The sequence below is a fragment of the Festucalex cinctus genome, chromosome 5 (genome assembly GCF_051991245.1).
Source record: "Festucalex cinctus isolate MCC-2025b chromosome 5, RoL_Fcin_1.0, whole genome shotgun sequence".
In the NCBI taxonomy this organism is placed as follows: Eukaryota; Metazoa; Chordata; class Actinopteri; order Syngnathiformes; family Syngnathidae; genus Festucalex; species Festucalex cinctus.
The window spans coordinates 12,834,936-12,849,759 of record NC_135415.1 but is presented as its reverse complement, the minus strand read 5'-3'; the positions used below and the strand labels follow the sequence as shown (position 1 = coordinate 12,849,759).

General features: G+C 41.2%; 4 protein-coding genes across 6 annotated transcripts; 1 reads left to right on the top strand and 3 right to left on the bottom strand.

Moving 5' to 3' along the window:
- Nucleotides 1–351: 351 nt before the first annotated feature.
- LOC144018971 (uncharacterized) lies at nt 352–4,247 on the bottom strand. 2 transcript variants are annotated; one of them, XM_077521705.1, is made up of 3 exons: nt 4,106–4,247; nt 3,941–4,026; nt 352–2,652 (listed from the first exon to the last, which is right to left on the bottom strand). In XM_077521705.1, the coding sequence occupies exons 2-3, from the start codon at nt 4,020–4,022 to the stop codon at nt 740–742; spliced, it is 1,995 nt and encodes a 664-aa protein (XP_077377831.1). In that variant the 5' UTR covers nt 4,023–4,026; nt 4,106–4,247; the 3' UTR covers nt 352–739. The 2 variants fall into 2 exon arrangements, with proteins under 2 accessions (XP_077377831.1, XP_077377832.1); XM_077521706.1 differs by having other exon boundaries at nt 4,116–4,173.
- Nucleotides 4,248–4,516: 269 nt separating this feature from the next.
- LOC144019027 (uncharacterized) lies at nt 4,517–6,702 on the bottom strand. Its single transcript, XM_077521823.1, has 2 exons — nt 6,632–6,702; nt 4,517–6,126 (listed from the first exon to the last, which is right to left on the bottom strand). Exon 2 carries the CDS (start codon nt 6,074–6,076, stop codon nt 5,090–5,092), a length of 987 nt encoding a protein of 328 aa, XP_077377949.1. The 5' UTR covers nt 6,077–6,126; nt 6,632–6,702; the 3' UTR covers nt 4,517–5,089.
- A 932-nt stretch (nt 6,703–7,634) lies between these two features.
- On the bottom strand, nt 7,635–10,019 carry LOC144019000 (uncharacterized). Of its 2 annotated transcripts, XM_077521775.1 has the most exons (3): nt 9,974–10,018; nt 9,805–9,890; nt 7,635–9,373 (listed from the first exon to the last, which is right to left on the bottom strand). In XM_077521775.1, exons 2-3 carry the CDS (start codon nt 9,884–9,886, stop codon nt 8,163–8,165), a joined length of 1,293 nt encoding a protein of 430 aa, XP_077377901.1. In that variant the 5' UTR covers nt 9,887–9,890; nt 9,974–10,018; the 3' UTR covers nt 7,635–8,162. The 2 variants fall into 2 exon arrangements, with proteins under 2 accessions (XP_077377901.1, XP_077377900.1); XM_077521774.1 differs by having other exon boundaries at nt 7,637–9,373; nt 9,805–10,019.
- Nucleotides 10,020–12,665: 2,646 nt separating this feature from the next.
- LOC144019032 (uncharacterized) lies at nt 12,666–14,501 on the top strand. The gene is made up of 2 exons (XM_077521831.1): nt 12,666–12,952; nt 13,288–14,501. Exons 1-2 carry the CDS (start codon nt 12,796–12,798, stop codon nt 14,046–14,048), a joined length of 918 nt encoding a protein of 305 aa, XP_077377957.1. The 5' UTR covers nt 12,666–12,795; the 3' UTR covers nt 14,049–14,501.
- The last annotated feature ends 323 nt before the right edge of the window (nt 14,502–14,824 follow it).

The following is a 14,824-nucleotide window of genomic DNA, read 5'->3' as shown; positions in this document are numbered from 1 at the left end:
GAGCGAAACTACGACGCAACTGCTTTGCAATTAGTACGAGGGTATGCTCAGATCATTTTATATCAGGTAGTTTTTCTCTTTTTCACATACAGCTGGTCATATCATTAACCTCTGATTGTAAATTCGAGGCAGACGTGATGAATGAGCCATATTATTGTTCGTGAAACAATCATTCATACTTTTTTTTGCACAAGTATTCAAGTCATTTTGAACAAAAAGTTAACGATTTAACACTTTTATTACAATTAACACTTTAACTCGGGCTTGATTTCTGCTGAGGAATGTGTTGTAAACGTGTTTGTTAGCAGCCAGCAAGCTAAGATAGCTCGAAGAATTCCATATACAGCAAGATGACACAAACGGACACAAATGATTTAATGAATGACAATTTACACCATGAAAGTAGGGATCGACATACTGTTTCAACCAAAAACAACATACCTTAGGCTTCCATGTCCACTTTGCCCCTCCCCCAAAAAACTCAATTTTTTTGTAGCTAGCAGCTCCAAATGACTGGTTTCAATGATTCCCAGTAATGTAGTGTCCTACTCTTGAAGTTTTTTGTGACACTTGACATATTTCCCACCTTTTAACAAAAACGGTCTCTACATTCGTTATGGGATGTCACCATGGGAGCTAAGCGGTGACGTCAGCTGGAAGGGTCTATACAGTGATATCGCAAGGTTCTACCGTTTTCTGAACATTCATTCTCAGGAGTTTTGTGTCCGCAAGTGTGCAGTCAAACCGGCGAGAGTGCAACATCCACAGAGTTTTTTTCTGCCGTGTGTGTTCTCATGTGTTTGACCATGTTGGACTTATGGGAGAAGGTTCGACCGCAAACTGAGCAACTGAAAGGTTTTTCTCCAGTGTGTGTTCTCATGTGCGATGCCAGATGCGTCTTTTGAGCGAAAGCTTTCCCGCAAGTGGAGCAACTGAACGGTTTTTCTCCTGTATGCGTTCTCATGTGCGACGTGAGACTGTGTTTCTGAACGAAGGATTGAGGGCACGCGGTGCAACGAAAGGGTTTCTCTCCCGTGTGTATCCTCATGTGCGACGCCACGCACGACTTATGCGAGAACGTTTCCGCGCACACCGAGCAGCGGAAGGGTTTTTCCCTGGTGTGCGTTCTTGCGTGTAACGCCAGACTGCTTTTGCGAATGAAGGCTTGACTGCAAAGAGGGCAACTGTAGGGTTTTTCTCCAGTGTGTATTTTCACATGCAACACCATGTGCGACTTTTGAGAGAACGCTTTGCCGCAGAACGAGCATGAAAAGGGCTGTTCTCCCGTGTGCGTTTTCATGTGTGACGCCAGTTGCCGCTTTTGAGAGAACAATTTACCGCAAATGAAGCAATTGTAGGGTTTTTCGCCCGTGTGCGTTCTCACATGCGAGACCATGCTTCGCTTCAGGGTGAAATTTTTACCACAAAACGAGCAAGAAAACGGTTTTTCCCCCGTGTGCATTTTCATGTGCGTTGCCATGTGCGATGTTTGAGAGAATGTTTTCGCGCACAGTGCGCAACTATAGGGTCTCTCTCCCGTGTGCGTCCTCATGTGTTTCGACATGTTGGACTTATTTGAGAAGGTTTTCCCGCAAATTGAGCAACAGAAAGGTTTTTCACCTGTGTGCGTCCTCATATGCGCGACCAGATTCATCTTTTGGGTGAAAGTTTTACTACAAATGGAACAAGTGAAGGGGTGTTCCCCGGTATGCGCGCTCATGTGTTGCCCCAGTTGCCGCTTTTGCGAGAACGCTTCCCCGCAAACCGAACAACTGAAAGGTTTTTCCCCCGTGTGCGTTCTCGTGTGCGCCGTCATGCTTCGCTTCATGGTGAATCTTTTCCCGCAAACGGAGCAAGCAAAGGGCTTCTCTCCAGTGTGTACTTTCATGTGTGCGACCATGTGCGACGTCTGGGAGAATTTCTTATCGCACATTGAGCAACCGTATGGTTTCTCCCCAGTGTGCGTCCTCATGTGTTTGACCATGTTCGACTGATTGGAGAACGTTTTGCCACAGACGGAGCAAGAGAAAGGTTTTTCCCCCGTGTGAATCCTCATGTGCTGCACCACCTGCGCCCTGTAAGAGAATGTTTTGACACACAAAGGGCATCCGAGGAGTTTTTCCTTCACATGCGTTCTCGTGTGGCTGACCAGCGTTGATTTTTTTGCGAAGCGTTTACCACAAACTGAGCAGGTCAAACTTCTCCGCCGCCTTTGTGAAGTTGTGAAGCTCAAGTGTCTGTCAGCTTCAAAGTCTGCGTCGCTCCCTGTGTCGTCGCTGTCCGACAGCGGCGCGAAAAGATCGTCGTCTGTTGACGATCCTCCGCTGGGCTCTCCCGTTCCGCTGCGGCGAGGACGCCGCGTCAGCTCGGGCGCTTCGTCCTCGGTACTCGCACGCACGCAAGCCGGTGGCGGCTTGCTGACATCAAAGTCCTTCTCTTCCTCTTTAATACGTAGGGGGCGGGGCTCCTCCTCTTTGCCTTGAACACAAGTTAGCTGTGCATCCTTCTCTTCCTCTTTAAAGGTGAGCGGCAGTGGCTCATCTTCATCCTCTTTGATGCGTAGCGGCTGCAGCTCGTCACGCTCAAAACTGGAGTTCCCCTCATGTGGCGGAGATGCACGTTCCTCCCGATGGACTCTCGGCTGCTGGATGTCTGCAAGGCGCAACAAAGGCAGCGAGATTACTCCGATTACTGCCACACGTTTATGTCAGAAAAAAAGTACATGGTACAGCTTTTTTTTTTTTTAGATGTAACCTACAGTAGTTCATAATTGAACGCATCGGTGCAATGGACACGATCGTCGTCCATTGCAAGCCGACGAGACTTCCTTATTCACCGAGCTGCTCACTCGACCAATGACAGGCAGTTTGCAACGGCGGAGTCCCACCCAAGACACGCTTAGGACCGTCCCCTCATTTGAATAACATTTCGACTTGGCAGTACGGCCCAAAATTGACAAAATAAAAAATAAATAAATGACTAAATAAATAAATGACTAAATAAATAAATAGATAAATAAATGACTAAATAAAAAATAAATGACTAAATTAATAAATAAATGACAAAAAGTGAAAATAAAAACGGATTTATTTCCATTTATATTTACATTTTTGGATATAATTTTCTAATGACATTTTTTATATTCATTTTTATTTTCACTTTCAGTCATTTATTTATTTTGAATTTTGGCAGTTTTGGTCCTCCATAATAAATTACGACGTATGGTAAAATCCGTATGGTGCAAGTTTTTATAGGTCAAACTTAAAAAAAAAAGAAAAAAAAAAAAGAAAAAAAGAAAATATCTCAAAATCCCGATGTGCTCCAAAAAAATAAAAAATAAAAAACTTTTTCAAAATGAGCATCAGGGATAGCGCTACACGGGGACAAGGAAGTACGAGAGCACAGTCAGAAATCTGTGCAGCCCCTCCAGATAATCCATGATCTTCTAAAGTATATTTATTATTCATTATTTTCTCAGAATCAATATGTGTCAGTCAGTCAAGCCGTCTTTAGACGCAGCAGAGAAAAAACATATACTGGAGTCTTGGACACGTCAAGTGCTCACAGATTAAAGTTCGCTGTTGACCAGTGTTATTACTTTTTTTTTGGGGGGGGGGGGGGCAGATTATTTTTTTTGTTTTTCAATATTGTTATTTTTATTATAGCTATTAATTTTAACACGACAACAGGGGCTGTGATTGCACACCTAACAGTTCCTGAGTTGTAATGAATGTAACGTAAGAAATTTCACATTTTTGGCTATCAAGTTTATCCATGCTGAGTAATATAATGCGTTGACCTCCAATTGTATTTACGTAATGCGTGACATCACTGAAAAACTGTCCATCCCTAATTATGTTGCTGTTATTTTACTTTCAATATAATCCATCCACTGAGAGTAAAAATAGCATGTGGAAGGCTAACGGACACGTGGAGATACCTTGGCTGTACAAAGCGATGTGCTTCTTGCTAGTAACTTCCAGTGGTTTTCGTTGTATCTCATTCTCCTCGTGCGACGCCATTGTTCTGATAAAAAGACAAAAATGTTATTAGTCGCTCCCTATACCAGCTAAGTAATGTTTTTTTGGGTTTTTTTGCCCCTCACTTCTTTTCACCTGGTCGCCGTCGAACAGCTCGTGCAGTTGTGGGTGCAGTCTTTGAAGTCAATGCAACGTCCGCCTTTTTCTTCTTCGATGGTGGCTGCCCCTGCACAAGTGTGTCCGTGGTAATGTACGACCCCCATCTTGTGGCGACAACGATGACGCCTCAATTATTGTAGTAGTTAAACTCATTATTATTATTATTATTATTAATTATTATTATTATTATTATTATTATTATTATTATTATTATTATTATTATTATTATTATTATTATTATACGAAAACTCACCAAATTTTGCACACATATCGGGCCTAGCGAAACAATTGATATTGCCATTCGCCATACACGAGCATAACAAAAAAAGATTAATAATAATAAAAATAATAATAATAATAAAAGAGGATCTGGAGCGCCCCCTATAGAGGTTTAACTGAGCCCTGTCTGAATACACAAATAAAGAACAAGATTCAACAAATAAATCTAAAAATATATGTGGGGAATAAAAAAAAAAGAAAAAGAAAAGAAAATACAAAAAAATAAACAGCTGGTTAAAATTTTGACATGCAATTGATTTGAGACGTCTCATGAATTCATAAATAACCTCTAATGCAATTATGACATCACTACTGGATCGGTAAATTCTGTTTAAATAGTAGCAATTAAGGATTTCAAATACATTGGAGTAATTCATATTGAGTACATACTGTATTGGTTCAGAAGTATTTAAACACATTGGATTTACTCACACTGAATACATACGTCTGTCACTGTTTATTTAAAATACACTGGATTTATTAGATATTTGACATAATTCTCATTCTTCATTGTTGCATTTTATAGTGTGATTTTTTTTTATTCTAACATTCCAGAACATTTAAATTGTCCTTTCACAAAATGACAATTCAATGGAGACAATTATGTGGTCTGCTTCGCATGCCACGGTATGGCGGCTGATACGACTGTATCAAATTTATTATTTATTAATTTAATCGTGCATCCGCATGTGTACAGTCAAACTGGTCCTATGAGCATAGCTTTCGCCACACAGGGAGCAATGGTATGGTTTTTCTCCTGTGTGTCTCCTCATGTGCATCGCCAGATTTTGTTTCAAAGAGAACGTCTGACCGCAAACGGAGCAACGGAAAGCCTTTTCTCCCGTGTGCGCTCGCGCGTGCGCCGCCATGCTGGCCTTCTGGGAGAAAGTTTTGCCGCACACCGAGCAACCAAACGGTTTTTCTCCGGTGTGGGTTCTCATGTGCGTCAACAGATTTTGTTTCAAAGAGAATGTCTGACCGCAAACCGAGCAACTAAAAGGTCTTTCGCCTTTGTGCGTTTTCATGTGCGACGCCAGATTTTGCTTTTGCGAGAACGATTTGGCACAAAGTGAGAAACTGTAAGGTTTTTCTCCCGTGTGCGTTCGCATGTGCGCGACCATGTTTGGCTTTTGAGAGAACGTTTTACCACAAACTGAGCAACAAAAAGGTTTTTCTCCTTCGTGTGTTCTCGTGTCTCTCGTCTGTGCTTTTCGGGCTGCACCGTTGCCCCAAACTGAGCAGGTCAGGTGTTTTCTACACGTTTGTGGCGTTTTCTTGCGGCCAAAAGCTGCCAGCTGTTCAGAACATTTCAATGGCCTGTCGTCACCTTTACAGTCTGCGTCACTCGTCGAAGGTTCATCCGCATCGTCGCTGTCTGACAGAGGCGCTAAGAGGTCGTGTGGCGGAGATCCTCCGCGGTGGTCAGTTGGTGGCAACTTGCTGACGTCAAACTTCTCCCCTTCCTCTTTAATGTGTGGAGAATGTGGATCGTCCTCTTCCTCAGTATGTTCGGTCTGTGGATCCTCGTCTTCAGCTTTCATGTTTGGGAGCCGTGGATCCATCTCTTCCTCTTTAACATCGGGAGGCTGTGGACGCTTCTGTTCCTCTTCGAGGTGGAGGGGCAGTCGATCCCCTTGCTCCAGATTGGAGCTCCCCATATGCGATTGAGGTGGAAGTGCTCCCTGATGGTTAATCAGCTGCTGGATTTCTGTTGGACAAGACCAAATTATAGATCATGTTACTGTAACTAGTAACTACTGCCAAATATTCCACTTCTTTTTGCTCTCAGTCTGGATTTAAAGTCACTCAAATAGATTAGCTCTATTAATTTTCAGTCCCTTTGCAGAAGGTTTCACTTAGTTTAAATCGTTGGGGTTTTTTAACGACACAAACTTCAGTGTGGTACCAGGAACGTGATCTGACCGACCAAAATTGACAAGCCTATGCTTTAAAACTGTAACAAAAAAAGGCCACATGCTATAAATGCCACAATATTTGTCAGAGACAAATGATACTTTTATCACCGGAATAGTGTAAACTCGTTTAAAATGTTCACTACATAGGCCAGGTTATTACTGTACAACAACCCGATGTGATTCTTAACAACGTGCGTGTCTTTCTTGGAGCTCGTTCTCGTCATACGTCGTAATTTTTGTGGCAAACAGTCAGAATATGTTATTAGTCGCTCTAATAACATTTTTTTTTTTACTCACCGGATTTTACCTGGTCGCCGACGTGCTGTTTTTTCCCCTTCCATTATAGATTGTTTTGAAGTCACGCAAACTTCCGCCTTTTTCTTCTTCGATGGTGGATTTTCGGTTGCTCAGCATTCACGGTATCACACGGCTGCCCGCTTGTGGCGGGGAAGAAGACGCTACACAAGATGAGCGCCAAGAAAGACGAAGCGGCAACTTTTTTTTTTTTTTTTTTTTAACTTTTAAGTTTAGTTTAACTATTTTGTCTGACCATCCACTTTTGGTTTGGGAGGGATTAAATACACGAGATGCAATCAAAGTATAGTTTTCAAGCAAGCTATTAACCAGAATGGGAAAACGTTCAGAGAAACTTGTCAACAAAAAAATGTTTTACAAATCTTACAAACTCTTCAATTGCTACTTTATTATTAATTTATGAGTTTTAATTGTGTATATTGATGCACAGGCATTTTATTTATATGAGTCCAAGCATATTTTTTTTCTTGAGCATCTAATGAAGACTGTCAGCCACTGCATTGTCAAAGGTGAAGAATTTACTGTAAAACCATAACAGAAAAAAATTTAAATAGACAAATTCAAATATTGTTTGACACTAATTATGTAACCATTCACAAACCTTTCTTTGTAGAATTAACAGGTACGTGTAGTATACACATTGAAAAACTGTTAAACAAAAAACAACATAACTGTCAGAATATTAAAAATTGTGTGAAAATAAGTTTATCAGAGCATCCACAATAAATTTGTTTTATTATTTCTGGTCACAAATTCTTTAGCATTAGATTAGATATGACGTCGTGAATTGAATGAATGAAATTGAATTGAAGAAATGGTAGTTATTACACAAACGGCCAGCAGGTGGCAGCAGAGTAAAGGAGATCAACCAGGACCATGTTGAAAAATGTCAATTACTCACAATTCTAAAAAGATTTGTGAATAATGATGAAACTTAACTATATTCTAATGCTAATTGCTGCAAAATGGAAACACAGAAATGTACTTTTTATCTTGATGAAAGAAGAGACTTTAATCTTTATTTTGATAGGTTCCATGTTTTTATAGCAATAGAACACAATATGCTGTATACTTTGCAAAATCAGTCGAAATCCAGTTAAACAGCCGGGAGCTGTTGCTTGAGTGAAAATGGATGGGAGTGAATGAGTTAAATTATCGCCAACCTCCCCACAATATCGTGATAAATATCGTATCATGAGCTTCATATCGTGATGTTTGGATATCGTTATATCCCTCGTGTTAACATTTTGGGTATTATGTGACGACCATTTTTTGACACATCTTTTCCACAGAAACATTTTTGGCAAGCCAGCAACATTTTTATTATTATTATTATTATTTTTTTACAGTGTGGTTGTAAAATCTGTCTCCTTGCATGCAAGTTTTTATGAAATCACATTCTCTTGCTCCTCTCAAAGTGCCTGTCCTGTCTCTTGGATGTCCAACGTGGATTCTCCCTTTGTTGTGGCTGCACGCACAATCAAAATGGACTCCTGGGCACAAACATGAACAACTAACAGGTTGTAATTCCAGCATGGGTCCGCATGTGCGATTTCATATTGGATTTATCGGCAAACGTCTGATCGCACAAGGAGCAACGGAAGGGTTTTTCTCCCGTGTGTATCGTCATGTGCAACTCCATGGTTTGCTTGAGGGTGAATCTTTTCCCGCAAATAGAGCACGCAAAGGGTTTCTCTCCTGTGTGTATCCTCATGTGCGGCACCATGTTCCTCTTCAGAGTGAAGCTTTTGCCGCAGACTGAGCAACAAAAGGGTTTTTCTCCCGAGTGCGTCTTCAAGTGCGTTTCCAGGTAGTCCTTCCGCGTGTACGTTTTGCCGCAGGTGGAGCAACTGAAGGGTTTCCCCCCCGTGTGTATCCTCATGTGCGGCGCCAGGTTTTTTTTCAGGGTGAACGTTTGACCGCAAATTGAGCAGCAAAAGGGTTTCTCCCGGGTGTGCACTCTCATGTGCGAATCCACATGCTCCTTGATGGCGAACGCTCGACCGCAAGTCGAGCAACTGAAGGGTTTTTCTCCCGTGTGCGTCCTCATGTGTCGAATCATGTTTCCCTTTTGGATGAAGGTTTTCGCACAAACCGAGCAACTGAAGGGGTTCTCTCCCGTGTGTATCCTCGTGTGCGACTCCATTTGGTCTTTTGTGGAGAAGGCTTTGCTGCAAAATGAGCAACTGAAGGGTTTTTCTCCCGTGTGCGTTCTCATGTGTCGATACAAATGCTGTTGAGATAAACTTTTTCCACAAACTGAGCAGGGGATACGTTTTTTACACGCTTGTGACGCGTCATCGTTGCCAAGAGTTGTTGTTTCTTTTCCGGAGCATTCCAACTGCTCGTCGTCACTTTGGCAGTCGGCGTCACCTCTCAAAGGTTCTTCCACCTCGTCGCTGTCCGACAGAGGCGCTAACAGATTGTCCGGTGACGGCCCATCACCCAGAAGCTGCGAGCACTCGGGCGGTTCGTCCACAGTGATGACGGTGATGTGAACCGCCTCCTCTTCCTCCTTAATGTGGGTGGGCTGCGCGTCCTGCACTTCCTCTTTCACGTGAAATGACTCTCCGTCCTCTCGTTCTTCTTTAATGTGGAGGGACCATGGATCCTCTTCTTCCTCTTTAATGTGGAACAGCCGTGGACCCTCTTGCGCCAGACTGGAGCGCTCCCGATGCGACTGAGGGGAAAGGTCTTCCCGATGACCAATCAGCTGCTGGATGTCTACGGGACACAAACATGTCAATTATTTCATGACTGCCAACCAACACTTTGTTATTGTGTGATGGAATCAACTTTCAGACAGTAGAACCCAACCGATATGGATTTTTGAGGCTTCTCATATTTGGCGGAATGAAACCCTGACAACTGATTAATCGGGCCAATTAATTAAAAACATATTACGAAGAAAATAACTTATTCTTGGTCCCTCAACAATAAATAACGACCCCTGCAATTCACAGGGAATTGAGCCCAAATTAATTTTGCGTTCTTAACAACACCACCAAATACTTCGTGGTTTATATCTTAAAAGACGTATCTCGTGTGGTGACATACATTTCAAGGAGCTTTGATTTTAAAGTGGAACGTGTCGATTCGATAAGGCACAGCGTTCAAGAAGTTATGTTGTAAGACTAGTGTACGTGTGCACAAACCTTGGATGTACAACACCATGCGATTCTCGCCATCAGCCTCCGGTTGTTTTAGTTGTCGCTCTTTCGCCTCATACAACGCCATTGTTCTATTAAACAGTCAGGATGCGTTCTTAGTTACTCCCAATACCAAGGAGCTCGGCTTTTGGACGAATTTTCAGCTCGATTTCACCTGGTCGCCGTCGCGTCGTCTTGTTTTCCGTGAAGTCAGCGCAACTTCCGCCTTTTCTTCCTCTATTGTATTTTTAGGACAACGGGTTGTACATGCTATCGCGCGGCTGCCATCTTGCGGCGGTATTGAGGACAAGGGTTAATGTTCAAAGAACCTAGTCAACGAAAGGCCCATTTTTATTGTATGAATGATGATGTCACTCTCCAGTATTTATTCTACTGTAGAAGATATGTTTTTCTACTGTTGTTGAATTGTGTAAGTGTCCGCCAACAAAATTCTGTAAAAGATTTTTTTTTTGTACGGCCGCCGACGAAATTTGTGTTTTTTGTTGTTTGTTGGGATTTTGTGAATAGGTCTTTGACATTTTTGAAGTATAAAGAGGTAATTTTAATAATACAAAAACTACATAGTTTGTCCTTTTATTTGCCGCTTTCCTATCGAAGATGGCTTGTGCGCATGCGTACTGTTCACAACAGACATGCTTACGTGCGGCCATTTTAGGTGGCACAACGTTCCCACCAGGCAGTGCGTGCATTATCGTCAAGTCGCAACGTGCTCATTTCTTTGTTTTTGTCAATGCCAAAGCATGTTCTATCAATACAGGACATTTGAATAAAAGCCCAATTTTTAACCTATTTTTCCCAGTTGTTTTGTATTGATGGTGAAACGTTAGACGCAACCGTTTGCAACACCGAAACACCGGCATCCTATGGTTTCAGTATCCTTGCAGTCTACTCAAATATTTTTGCCCTTTCTTGCTTTATGTCGCAGTTAGATCACAGTTTGAAAGGGGCGTGTCCTATCAATTAGTGTGCGATACTGCAAATTTTGGTATTGATCCGATACCAGGTAAATATAGGTGTTGCTGAAACAGATACATTTTGAAAATTATGGTATATAATTATGCTTTTTATGCGTCATTGATTTGCTTATTCACAATCAAATTTCAACCTTTAAGTGTTTTTGTGTTGTTTCCTTTTTAAACAAAGGACAAAATTAGGTTTAAAATGAAGTATTGATAAATAGAAAATACCTGATCAACGTTTTGTCCCCACAGAAACATTCCAACAATAACAAAATATATTTTTTTAATGTTCTTAAACAAAGTGCACAAAGTGATCATAGGTAAAAATTTTGCCTTCATCACTTATTTTTCAACCTAAATAAACCAGATGTTAAAGATTATCATGCAACAACAAATATAAAACCTAAAACATACAAAACAAATTATTTTTCAAGTACAATACTGTATGTGTTCATGCAATCTACCAAAGGTGAGATGGCACATGATCGAAACACACTCTAATATGCCTGTCATCTGTTTGACCAAAACGCAGCAGTGCATATAACAGCCAAACTGAAACTTAACATACTAGATCGGGGTAAGGAACCCTGGTCCTTGAGAGAGCGCTGTCTCGCATGTTTTCCAAGTCTCCCTCCTTCAACACAGCTGATTCATATCAGCTGGTCAGCAAGCTCTGCAGGAGCCTGATAACGATCCCGTTCATCAAATCAGCTCTGTTTGTGGACGGAGATATGGAAAGCAGGCAGCAGAGTGGCTCTCGAAGACCAGGGTTCCCTACCCCTGTGCAAGTATCGATCTTATAGCGATACTGCTTTGGTATCGGTAATATCGATATTTGGATCGATCCATTCACTACTATTATCAACCTACTAGTCCAAGTGTTGTTGTCTGTCTGCTGTTCGCTGAGCCGTCTTCATCATAATGTTGAAAGAGCTTGTAAGGGAACGATTAATTGCGGCCGCCGACGAAATCTTCGGCTTGTTCGAAAGAACGATCGCGTCGTACGAGGAGCGAATTTGTCAAGCGAGAGAGGAGGCGAGCGACCAACTGGAGGCTGTTTGCAAGTCTGAAATTGCCGAGGTCAAGCGTCGGATTGAACAAATAAGCGTCGAAGGTCTGCTTCCTAATTACGTATGATTTCATTCACAGATTGATCACTTTACAGTGTGGATAAACGTGTGGATAAACGTGGCTTCCACATTGCACGCGGCACTGGATAGGACACAAAAAAAAAAATCTTTTTGTTTTTGTACTTATATTTTTCTAGACTGTTAAAATTTTGTTGTACAAAGGACACGTAAAAAAAATGTTAGCTAATGATGATGAATATTATGTGAATATTGACATAATTGCTAACTGTCAATCAGTGTGAATAAAATTTAAATCATGGCTGAGCGAAATATGCCCTGCCTGACTGAATGATGAATTTATGTTTAATTAAAAGGCGTCCGAGTATACTTTTCAGAATGGAAATAAAAATCCAATGTTTTCAATATATACCTGTACTGCATTCTGATATTGTAAAAAAAAAAAAAAAAAATCTTTAACACTTCATACATTCACAATGCAACACAGTGCTAAACAGAAATAAAAACAATCAATTGACTTTGAAAGAACAAACGACAAATACCAGTACACAACCACACACGCCTCCTTGGGCCCACGTAAACAGCCATACAATTACAACAAACCCACTACATGTGCAAAGACACATATACAACATATATTAAATAGATACTTGACTCATTTAGCCAGTAAATTCAGCAGTAATGCCGATTTTTGTTGTTGTTGTTGTTTTTGCTCCGGTGTACGTATACAAGCTGACTCCATACTCCGAACACGAGGTGGCAGTAATGCACCTTAGGCGCTAAATGTTAACCACCCCACAATATATGAAGAGAAGAAGAAGAAAGCTGCGGAAGTTGGCAACAGCATAGCATTTTTTCGTTTTAACTGCACAAGGCTTGAGGTTCTTAGTGTTGTCCTTGTCGTCGTTAAACTTTCTCCAAACGTGAAAATGTTGAAAGAGTTGGTACGGGAGCGACTAAATGCGGCCGCCGACGAAATTTTTGAACTGTTTGAAAGAGCGATCGCGTCGTACGAGGAGCAACTCGATCGACAACGGCGACAACTGGAAACTGTTTGCAAGACTCAAATTGTCATACGCAACGAAGGTCTGCTCACGAACCTTGTTATACTTAATATTCATAACATGTATTCACCCAATAATTCATGGTAATATGTGCGTGTCTGTGTGTTTTTTTAAATCAGCCAATCAAAACAGTGTCTTGGCGTCAGAAAACAGGAGCCCTACTTTTTATGGATCGTAATTGTCCCAACGTTATTCAACGTTGCCTTTCTTTCCACGAGTTCCTTTAAAAGTCTTTACAAACAAACAAAACCATATATGTGCTCCGACTTCCCACTCATATTTTGTTTACAGTGTCATACCAGATCATTTTTGACTGACGTCATCTAAACAGTGTTGGTGTTTTTTTTGTCTTTGCAGACATCCAGCAGCTGATTGGTCACCAGGAAGAATGTCCCCCTGAGCCGCAATGGGGGCACTCCAGCTTGGAGCAGGAGATTCCTCAGCCACCTTTAATTAAAGAGGAAGAGAAGCAGTCGGTGCTCCCCCACATTAAAGAGGAAGAGGAGGTGGTTCATGTCAGCAACTTGCCACCGACCGGCATCTCCGCGGGGAGCCAAGACGTTAAAGACGAACCGCCCGAGTGGTCACGCCTTCACCATCACAGTCCAAGTGGAGAGCAGTGCGATGGACCGCCACCAGAAGATCTCTTCGTTCCACCGTCACACAGCGACGATATGGAGAGCGACGCGAACTACGAAAGGGACGACAAACAGTTGAAAAGTTCAGAAAAGGAAACGACTCAGGGCAACAAGGACTCCTCGCAAATGCGTTTCACATGTCCCATTTGTGGTAAAGGTTTTTCTCAAAAATTGTACCGACACATGCGAACGCACACGGGAGAAAAGCCCTTTTGTTGCTCAACTTGTGGCAGAACGTTCTCCAGAAAGGAACATTTGGAAATACACATGAGGATACACACGGGAGAAAAACCCTTCAGTTGCGCCGTTTGTCATAAAAAATTCACACACAAGACCACCATGGAATCACACATGAGAATGCACACCGGAGAAAAACCTTTCAGTTGTGCATTTTGTGGTAAGACGTTCAGTCAAAAGCAAAGTATGCTGGGACACATGAGAATGCACACAGGGGGAAACCCCTTTCCTTGCTCCTTGTGAGTAATCATTCACTGATAGCGGTCATGCATGAAATTGCATATGAGAACAAAACTCAGTGTATGATAAAACATTCACTCAAAATAAAAAATACACACTAAGGAAAAACTTGTTACTTTACTTGTGGTAGAACATTGTGACTGCATGTACATCTGAATAAAAAACTTTCTCTATATGTTGTTTTTATGTGTAATCTAGGGTCATTGTTTTTCAAAAAATATTTTTGATGAAAGTAGCTCATGAATAACTAAAATGTGATTTCTGGAGAAATTGTGAATGCTGAATGAAATTAATGGAAATCATGAGCTCATATATTGAATGAAATTGAATTTTGTAAAATGATGTTGAAAGTTATGGAATGATACTGGTGAAAAATGTACAATATGTTGAAAAGTGGAATGATATTGGTGAAATTATGATGGATTTTGTTATTGAACAATAAAGATTTTTGTTTTAGTTTGTTGGAACTCATTGCGAAGATGAACTGAATGAGCTGTGAATTTCAAATGGGAACGATCTAAATCTGTTATGTTGAAATTCAAAATGGAAAAAAAGGACGTCAAAAAAACAAAACCTGAGGAGAATAATTTCATCGCCAATTTGACCTGTTGTCTTTGCGCCATCTTGGCTATATATGCCATTATGTCCGCTCTACAATGTTGCAGGTGCACAAGACTTTCAATACTTAAAATGTAAGGTATGTTTACCATGCATTTTTAACAGCAAAAAAAAAAAAAAAAAAGTAATTAATAGTGATGCGGTCTGTTTGATGCTGTTAT